Genomic DNA, 10381 nt, shown 5'->3' on the forward strand with positions numbered 1-10381 from the left:
GAGAAGACTTTTCAGCGTTGCCATCTGAATGTCTGAGGCTTCCTAGGCCCACACTCTAGGCAACCTACAGCCACATTTACGCAGTCATGTTAGGCATATGACTTTTCCCCCTAAGACACCCTTTATAGCATGAGAGGAAGGAACATGCATTTGGCTAGCCACTTAGCGAAGGCTCCCTCAGCCAGCGTAACATCATGGAATCATAGAATAGGAAGAGACCCCAAGAAGGGCCATCCAGTCCAACCCCCTCCTTCTGCCATGCAGGAACTCTCAATCAATGCATCCCCATTGACAGATGGCCACCCAGCTTCTGTTTAAAGACTTCCAAGATATTTGGCAGCTTGAGGCAGAACTGCAAATGGTACCACCATACAAGTCAAAACCTGTCAAGCTGGCTGCTACTGCTCTGCCACTAAATACATACACCGAGAACACAATAATTTGCCACCCTTTCCTAGCACCGGAGGCAAAAAAGACCTTACTCTACCAAGCAGCATGGCTGACCCCAAATGAATAGTTGTTGGACTTCAGCAGCCATCAGCCCAAGGTAAAAGAGAAAGGATGGAGGGGAGGGTCACAGTCCAAAACCAGAGTCTGGTGTTCCAGCCAGGACAAGCGTTCCTTATTGTGCTCCTACCAGTTTATCCAGAACCCGTGCCGTGGCGGCTTCCCTCTCTTTCCATCCAGAGTTTGTTCCTGTAGTAGAAGCACAGCCAGACACAGGGTCTCAGTCCTCACAATAGTGATTTTATTAAATTAGTTGCTTTTATAAAACATTTGCAGATGTCATAATTGTTAACATAACAATTTGCCCAACTGTTGCAGCTCGCCAAGCAGGATTCCTGTATATGGAAAAAGAAAGAAAACCCAACCAAAAACAGCCAAAGTCTTGGGAGAGGTCAAACTAGAGCCACCCAAACCTGGTGGCAAAGATGTCCCCCAATGAATCAGAAGAGTAAACTAAACTGCTCAGTCCCCCAACGCAAGAGAACCACCCCCTTCTAGCCCAAGTTAACTGTTTCCGTGTCATTTTCAAGCAATGTGGAGATGGAGGGGGTTTCCCAGAGGCACCCCTAATGCACAATCCTCCCCTCAGGCCACTCTCAAACCTTTCCAAGCTCTAATAATGTAATAGATAAAGCCTTTCTTAATAATTAAAAAAAGAGACTAAATGCACACCACGCTCTTGCTGCAAACTGCTGTTGTCGTCTGTGGAAGAGGTACAGTTAAGGCTGTTATGAGTAAACCGTGCTGGTAAGAATCGTACCAGTTTGGCTTTGTTGAAACTAATTTCCCAATTCACTGCTGCTTCTGCCCTGAAGCCACACGTTGCCAAAGTTTCTGTTGATTCCTATGATTGAATAGACAGCTGAGCTGCATAATTTGGTTATTCCCTTGGCATCAAGATGAGCCTCCCGATGCCCCAGCAGCCGAAAGCTGACAAGGTGGCTGCCAACAGCACAAAGATACTGCACCTTTTTTTGTCGTTTTCTTACTTTTGATTGTAGCATTTGGCAGAATTTAAAGGAAAGAAGTTGTGCTACACATTTAAGGGATTATGGGCAACAGAAGGACAACAGAGAGGAGAAACGTCACATGAAGTCTTCGAAGTCTTGTACGTAGCCGCCGTCGTAGCCGCCATAATCCGCCAGGTCATCTTTCATCGTCGCTTTGAGACCGCCACCCGGCACCACGCCTTTTTTCTTCTTCTTGGCTTTATTTTGCTGGAGGAGAAGAAACAAGAAGCAGCCCGGGATTTAGCAGAGACAGTCTGTGTGTCTTCCCCCTCCCCAAACAAAGAAGACTGGAGCCTAGAGACTGGTCTGTCCAAGAGTGTGTGGAACAACCACCAATGAGTGTTTCTTCCGAGGGGACAGAACTAGCATTTGTTCCCCACTGAAAAATACAGCCTAAATCAGTGATGGGTAAAGTAGAGCCATGGGCCAAATTGCAGCCTCTGGGGTCATCTTTGTAGCCCTGAGGACTCAAAAGGCCGGTCTCCAAAATAAATAAATAAAGTAACATACAATGACCCCCGAATACCCTCCAAGGTCTCCTGGGGCCAGCTTCTGCAGCCAACTGACCACCAACGGTTGTCACCCACCCCTGCTGCAAAGTATTCAGCCGGAATGAAAGACTCAACATGTTACAAGCCATCCCACCTAGAAACAGCCCTCCGCCCGCCAAGACTTTGGATCCAAAACGAAAGGCGACCCGCGACCCACCTTCTCTTGTTTTTGCTTCTCGCTGCATAGCACAGTCAAGGAATTTGTGATCTTTTTCAAGTCATCAACTTCCACTAAATTTGGAGAGAAAAGCACAAGGGGTTGGTTGAAAGGCATTACATTGGCTGGCTGTGATCAAGTCACAGTCTACTGACTTGAGCCACTTATTCATTCATACTCTGCCTTTCTCCCAAGGGTCCGAGACGAAAGTTTAGGTAATAAAAGAAAAGAAACGGACAATTTGAGTTTAAATGATCTTGAATGGATAAACTCTAATGACATTAATTCTTAAAAGGGTTCCATCATTATTTGTGGAGCATATGGGGATTTGGGACAGCAAAGGGTTCTAGTACGTGAAGTCGAAGGCTTTCATGGCCGGCATACATCGATTTTTGTGGGTTTGGGGCTAAATGCAGGAGCTAAATGCAGACCATGCCCTTGCTGCATAGTCTGTGAAAGGGGTAAATGAAGGCTGTTATATCTAAACAGGCTGCATTCACCCCACAAAAGCCTTCAGTGGGATCCCTGAAGTCGTCCTATAGAAACCCACATATAAACCCCATAAATCTGCATATAGATAGTATATGGTCACAAAACAGGCACACACAAAAAAAACCCTTATAAAACTATACATAAAACAATTAGCATGGCTTTCTAAGTTCAAGACTCTTTCATTCACAGCAGGAGTAACTGGATTTTTTCAGTATCAATCCATAGCAGTCCTGGATGCGGTTAATACCTTTATTGCCATTCTTCATCCAGAACTGTTGTGGACTGATACTGAACAATCCAGTTACTCCTGCTGTGAATGAAAGAGTCTTCAACTTCAGAAGTTCCACATATCGATCAGCTGTGCTGCAGTGGGCCCTAAATCCTGCCCCTGGCTTCCCAAGGGATTGCCATCCATGCATTTTTACAGCGGGATCAGAAGGAAGCCCACTGTGGCCGTTTCCCCGGCATGTACTTACATGAAATGCATATATCTCGGACTAACGTTTCCAAAAAACCAGGGTAATATAGGGACTTCTCATACTGGGTTATTTTTTCTTTTAATACTTTGCCAAATTCCGTAAAGTCATCTTTTGAAGATGGATTCATGGCATCTATTCCACAAGTACTATTTACACCTGTAGAGAGAAGACCAACAGTAAGAACAGCTTCCTGATAACAGAGCTAGGAATTTAATGAACGTCTGTAGTGATCTGTTGACGGCTATCTGAAAGGCTGCTTTTGCCCTTCTGCTTTCCAATGGGATGGAGAATGCGGCAGGCTGTCAACACAGCACTCGCCCCTAACCATGTTGCCGCAGGCGCTGGCCTTCCAGCGCTTCATGCTTACCAAAGGTTTCTTTTGCTAACTCAAGGTCTGCCTCTTCTTGCAGCTTCTGAAGCCTTAATTTATCTGCTAACTGTTCTTCTGGTGTAAGTTCTTTAGATTCTTCCGATGCCTCTAACTTAAAGGGAGACACAAAACCAGTTCAATGGCATGTAGTGACTCTTTGTCTGTGTTCAGAGCTAAACTGCAACGGGAGACACACACAACAAGCTTCACATTTAGGCCAGCCCATAAACAACAGGGTGCTTCACACCTTGTTCCAGTGTCCTTCCCTTCCATCAACAATGGTTTCCAAAAGAAAACAGTGAGTAGGGACACTGGCACGCCTTCCACAAATGCGCCTCGGTGTTAACTCTTGCTTTATTCCACTGCCGAGGCACAAACAATACAAAGCTCCTGAAGAAGCAGGAACCTCAAGGGCTTTGTGAAGAAGCTGCAGCGTGGCTCTTGATTTAAAGGCACCCAGAAGTCAATGGCAAGCAGAAGGGGATGCCTTGGGGAGGCTGGGCAATCTGCTCCAGATGAAGAAGCCCCCAAACCCCAAGAATCCCGTATGGACGACATGGATATTTAGCTTTCTCCCACCCCGCACCTCCTTTACACGCCCCACAGATCCATACGAAGAAGGGCTTTTGGCTCTCATTCCTCCGCAGGACATTGAGGACGCAGCGGAAGTAAAGGCAAGCGTACAAGGCCTAGATCTGGAGCACGAAGGAGAACTCGCTCATCCACATCCCACTTGGAAAAGCCTTACCCTTCTTTTGATCTCCTCTTGCTTTTTCTTCTGCAGCTTTTCCTTCTCTTTTATCTTTTCTACTATTTTCTTCTTTTCTGACACTTTGGGTTCTGTGAACAGCGCATAACGTCATATTATGTAGATTTATTTTATTAGTTTAAAAATGCATTAATGGACATATATACATCTTTCTATATTACAGTTATATGTTCATTTTGTACAAATCGACTATTCCAAATAAATATATTTAGCATTTATGTTGACAATATTAACCTTCCAATAGGAAAAAAGCCTATCAAGGGTGATCATCGTTTTCCTTCTTCTCTTTCTATGTTATTCTACACAACTTCTTGTTAACTTAGTCATATTATTTATTCTGATGGCCTCAAAAAATACAGCGCTTGAACCCAATACAAACGCTCATGAAAATAAAACTCTGTGAGTAGAAATGTCTCTTAGCCAGACATTTCCGAGTAAGTATCCTAATTCGTGTATTTCACCTTTTTATCACTGAAATCACATAAAGAATCTGTCTCCGATATTTAGTTCGATCTTTATGTGGGATGAAGTTAGTCATATTTAATAGATACAGTTCTGGCATAAATTGAAAAGAAATGTCTAGAACAGAATGAACTGATTGATGCATTTGCCTCCAATTTTCTCCTATGGCAGGACATGGCCACCAGATAAGTAGCCAATTGCCAGAATCCTTTTCCCTTCCCAACAGACCATACTGGGATTTGTATATATTTGGGCCAGTCTGGATGGGGTCAGATGCCGCTTCGTCTCCATCTTATAATAATTCTCCTTCAGGTTTTGCTTTCTCGTAAACGTTCTAGTTTGTCGCCTGCCTTGAGTCCAATGATATCTTATATGTGTATTAACTTTTAAGTGTCCAAGGGCCACTCCTAAAAGCCCGGCTCTGAAAGGCCAGTGGCCAGCCAGGGCCTCCGTCCAGAAGTGCCCTCCAAAGCAACGTAAGGAAGGGGTGAGGGGTCCCTGCGCTTCTCACCTGGCTTCACCTCCGGCTCCTTTTCTTCCTCCTCCTCCTCATCGTCCCAGTTATCCTGGCAAGCGCAAGCAAAGGGAGAAAAACAAGCAGCACCGGTTATTGACAGGAGAACAAAACACAGACCTGGGAGTCAGGCCAGAGGCAAAGCCATGGCCCACCTTTGGCCTTTGGCCTCTGAATGGCAGAGCTACACTTGCCACTGTGGCATTTTACAAGGAAAGCTGGCAGCACACGGCTGAGAAGGGCCTTGTCCCTTTCTGCTCCAGGAATTACTGGAACCCAGCGAGAGATTCCAGAGGAGGCCCAAGTCGGTCAGGAAGATATCCCCCCCCCTTTTAATTAAATGTTTATTGAAATAAAAATAGACATACACACGAAAAAAACTGAACATTGTTGAATGTATGCAATGAACTGACTTCCCCTTCAATGCAAGTCTTATACAGCCTCTTTATTGTTATTAATATCCCGAAGACACCGTTGATCACCTATTTTCCTTCATTTATCAAATTAAATTAATTCCGACCTCTTGAAAACAAATACATCAACCTTGTCCAAGTGGAAAGGGGACTGGGCAAGGCTTCCAGGGGTCACTGGCCGGAACGGGACAGCCAGCCCTTTCCCAAAAGGCAGCCTCCTGGAGCCACTCGGCTCAGTGCAAGTCAGCATCCTTGAGCCACCCAGCAGCATCGCAAAGGCCCTGCAAACCTGCAACTCAGCAGGAGCCTTAATTGGCACCTCTGCGCAGCTCTGTCATTAAGAGAGTCCAAGGAGCCACCCACCGCTGGAAGGGAAGCGGCCCTGGGCCTCCCAGGCAAACAGCCCTGGATCCAGCAGGAAGGGCTGGGAGCCAGTTTGGCCACAGCAGCTGGGATCTGGCACTTTTCCTCTCAGGCTCCCTTAGAGTGGCAGCCATTTGCCTGTCCTCCTCATGCGCCACAAGGACCCGGCTGCGGCCGAAAAGGGAGTGAAGCCTGTCTCTTCTGTAGACTAGAATCATAGAATCCTAGAGTAGGAAGAGACCCCAAGAAGGGCCCCGATCCAGTCCAACCCCCTCCTTCTGCCATGCAGGAACTCTCCATCAAAGCCGCCCCATTGAGAGATGGTCATGCAGCCTCTGTTTAAAGGCCTCCAAGGAAGGAGACTCCACCAAAATCTCCATTGAGGAAGGAGAGTGTTCCTCTGTCGAAAAGCCCTTTCTGTCAGGAGGTTCCTCCTAATGTTGAGCTGGAACCTCTTTTCCTGGAGCTTGCATCCATTGCTCCATTGGGTCCTATTCTCTGGAGCAGCAGAAAACAAGCTTGCTCCCTCCTCAATGTGGCCTCCCTTCAAGTATTCAGACTGCCCTCTGCCTAGAAACTCTCAAGCTTCAGCAGGTGAAAAAGACAGACAAGCCTGTTCCTTAAAGAGAGCATTAGGCCCAGGCCTCCAGTGAGCCATTCCCAATTACAGGGAAACCAGTCACAGCTCCCAGGCGCTTAGCCACCGCCAGCGCCATCTGTCAGGAACCAAGACTCTCTCCAGAACCATCAGCATCCTTAGCAGCCATCGCTTCTATTCTGGGGCTTGGTTGTCTTCCAACGTAGGGTGATCCTGAGGCAAACTCAGGGTTCATTGGGAGGAGGCTTGCCGGCATGGCCTTCCTCTGAGGATGAGGGAGTGTGACTTGCCCAAAGTCCCCTGGCAGCTTTCCTGGGCTGCATAAGGATTCGAACCCCAGTCCAGCCCTCAAACCACAATGGCTCCCTGGGAAGAGACTGACGCATGGCAGAAACACGCCTTTGGAAAGCGTCAAGAAACACCTGGAGCCTGAGGCAAAAGAGGCCCAAACAAAGGCTTCTTGTGTCCCTAAAGACAAGGCAGCCATCCTTCCAAGACCCACAGCAACAAAAGCCATGGCCTGAGCCACCTGCACTTCAGCACCGACCGCCAGCCTCGCTTGCTGGGGACGATGGGAGCTGCAGTCCGCCAGTTGCCCATGGCTGTTCCACAACAGACTGGAAGGCGACTCCTGCAGGAACCGCAGCCGCTGCCTCCCTCTCGCCTGCGGCGCATGAGGATGCGGCCACACCTTCCCCAAATCTAGGCAAAGGGAAGCCTTCCCTGCCGGGGACGATGGGAGCCACGGCCCTTTAGAGAGCTGGCCAATATCTCTGGCTCCTGACTCTGAGGATAAGAACAAAGGCAGAAAGTCAGGGAGAAGGGAGCGCCATCAGGCACTGGGCTCCAGGAGAGAGAGACAAGGCAGGGCTTCCTTCTGCAAGGCTGCGCTCTGGAAGAAGCCATTCTGCCTGCGTGGCTTTGGCAGCATGGAAGCCAGAGGGGCAGAGAGGCCTTGGGGCCCCTGTTTGGGGAACATGGGCCCAGGGGACCCTGCCTCCCAAACCCAAACCAAGGGGAGGGAGGGAGGGAGGGACGCCAAGATGGCAAAGGGCCTGGAAACCATGAAGCCCTATGAGGAAGGACTCAGGGAATTGCTGGGGATGTTTAGCCTGGAGAAGAGAAGGTTAAGAGGGGATATGAGGAGAGTCCTGTTTGAATACTTGAAGGGAGGCCATATTCAGGAGGGAGCAAGCTTGTTTTCTGCTGCTCCAGAGAATAGGACCCAATGGAGCAATGGATGCAAGCTCCAGGAAAAGAGGTTCCAGCTCAACATTAGGAGGAGCCTCCTGAGAGTCGGAAGGCGCTGCCTTGGAGGCTGCAAAGGAGGCCGGGGCTGGGCTGGACCAGGGCCCTTCGGGGGCTCCGTGGCTCTGGGTCTCAGGCCCAGCCCAGACGGAGGCGCCTCCTTCCCTGGCACCTTGACGTCTTCGTCCTCGTCCTCTCCGGCCCATCGGTCGGCGGCGGTGGGGAGCCGCAGTCGGCCCGACGAAGACGACTCCGAGGCCGCTGCCTCCGCCGGCTCGAAGGTGTCCGCGTCTGGAAGGAAGGAAGGAAGGAAGGAAGGAAGGAAGGAAGGAAGGAAGGGAGAGAGAGAGACAGAAGGAGAGGAGGGTCATTCCCGGCGGAGGGCGTCCCTTCTCCGCCGGAGCCCCGCCTGATGCTGCTGCTGCTGCTGCTTCTCCCGACTCACTCACCCCAGGAGTCCGCCTCGGCCGCCATCTTGACCGTCGCAGCCCTCGCTCGGTCGCTCCCTCGCGGGGAAGAAGGGGCGGGGCCGCGCGGGGCACGCCGGGAGGAAGCGGAAGTGACGCCGCGGAAGCCGGGGGCAGGCCGCAGGCGGCGGCGGCGGCTTCCGGTCTCCTCCCCTTCCGGCCCAGAAGACTACATCCCCCAGAAGCCCCAGCGCCCTTGGCCCTGCACTAACCTTCCCATTGGCCTGCCTTACGCCCGGCCCTGAAGCTCTTATTGGCCCGAGGCTTCGCTGAGAACGGGGCGGCGCTGCTGCTGCTGCTGCTCTTGAAGGGGAGCCTTCCTTCCGAAAGGACCGAACCCTTCCGGGCTTTTGGTGCTTGGAAGTTTGCTCCTTCCTCCCCAGAGAACTGCCCCGGAGCCCCGGCCGGAACGGAGAGCCACCCCAGGCAGCCAGGCAGGCAGCCAAGGGCCTTGAAGAGAGGCAGGGCCTGGTCCTTAAGGCCGCCCTTTCCAGGCTTCGATGTCTCTCTCTCTCTGGGAAGAAGGAGGTCCTGTCGAGGCCCTCGGCCGCATCGAGCACCCAGCCTACAGCGGAGAGCGCGAAAGCCAGGCAGCAGGCAGCCCCCGTCTCCCTCCCCCGAAGGAGGAGGGCCTCCGGAAGCCCCTCAGAGCCAAGGCAGCCGAAGGGAGCCTTTCCTCTGCTCTCGGGCCCAGGGAAGCCTTTGCCAAGGCGGCCAGGGACTAAGGCTGGGGCCTCCTTCCAGAAGAGCCTCTTCCAGACCCTTCGCCAGCAGCCTCTGGGGCTTTGGCGCCTTCGGAGATGCTGGAAGGAGGAGGCCCCAGAGCCCCCCCCCCAAAGCCCCCCAAAGCCCCTGGAGGCCGGCCAGGAAAGCCTGGGCCTAAGGCTGAGCCTTTGCTGAAGCAGGAGACCGAGATCGGGCTTCAGACAAGTTGCAGAGAAGCTGGGCAGCTAAGACTGTCCCTGGAACCCTTCCTGAGTCCCTTGAGTGAGGGGGAAGCCAGAGGGGGACAGGGCCAAGGCCCACTCGCTCAGCCTGGCCCAGAACAAAGGCAGAAGGACCTTGTGGTCCCAGGAAAGAAACCCAACATGGCAGGAGAAAGAAAGTGGCCCTTTGGGGCTGGGGAAGAGGCCTGGCTCCCTGGCACAGGCACCGCAAGAGCCGCAAAAGGGCTTAGTTACAAAGGAGACTGGCACCAAAGGACAAAAGGAGCCTTTTAAGGGGTATTTACAGAGCATCCTGCAAGGGTTGGCCTGCTTCTTCTCCCAGACAGGACCACAACCACCACCACCACCCCCAATTTCTGAAATGTCACAGAACAGGTTTCTGTCATTGGCAACGATGCATCAGCGGTCACTAAAAAGCGGCGGAGCTGGTAATGGGTACCATCCATGAAAACGCAGACATGCGCCAGAAAGGACACTGTCGTTTCCCTACAAGTCACAGAGAACAGCGCCCAATCCGTAACGCCAATGAAGGGGGCGGCAGGGGCTCTATTGGAAGGGGGCACCTGGATGATCTCCTCTGAGAAAGCATAGTGTGGCAGTCTTTAAAGAGAGAGAGCTGTCTTAGTCTGTCCTGCATATCCAGTTGCACCTTTGAGGCTAATTTAGTATATAGGCTTTTGTGGTCCAATTGTGTGATGCGTTGGATGAAGCAGACTGTAGTCAATGCGCCTTTATGGTGTAAAATACACCCCCCCCCCATTAGCCCCGAAGGCGCTATGACCGGAGCCCAAGGTCTCAGGAGAACACAGCCGCTCTCCCTTTCAGCCCTCTTTCTTTCTTGCCCCAAGAGAAGCCACTTAAGGGGCTTCTTCTAAGAGGCTGCTCTCTTCTGACTTCATTGAAAAGGGCTGGGAAAACTCAGCTGTCCAGAGCCCTAAAACTATCGTGGCTTTGCTGCCCACATTTGCTCAGGAAGAGTGAGCATGGGCTGCCCTCTTAAGACAACAGAGCTGTGGCTTTTCCTCATTGGGGAG

At 51.1% G+C, this 10381-nt stretch overlaps 1 protein-coding gene across 1 annotated transcript; it reads right to left on the bottom strand.

The window, feature by feature from the left end:
* Positions 1-725: 725 nt before the first annotated feature.
* On the bottom strand, positions 726-8485 carry EIF3J (eukaryotic translation initiation factor 3 subunit J). The gene is made up of 8 exons (XM_089539368.1): positions 8383-8485; positions 8106-8224; positions 5309-5363; positions 4315-4406; positions 3564-3678; positions 3194-3352; positions 2226-2299; positions 726-1724 (listed from the first exon to the last, which is right to left on the bottom strand). Exons 1-8 carry the CDS (start codon positions 8405-8407, stop codon positions 1593-1595), a joined length of 771 nt encoding a protein of 256 aa, XP_089395494.1. The 5' UTR covers positions 8408-8485; the 3' UTR covers positions 726-1592.
* Positions 8486-10381: the final 1896 nt, after the last annotated feature.

The sequence above is a fragment of the Sceloporus occidentalis genome, unplaced genomic scaffold (assembly GCF_023333645.1).
Source record: "Sceloporus occidentalis isolate IW3139 unplaced genomic scaffold, rSceOcc1.0.p SCAF_9, whole genome shotgun sequence".
NCBI lineage: Eukaryota > Metazoa > Chordata > Lepidosauria > Squamata > Phrynosomatidae > Sceloporus > Sceloporus occidentalis.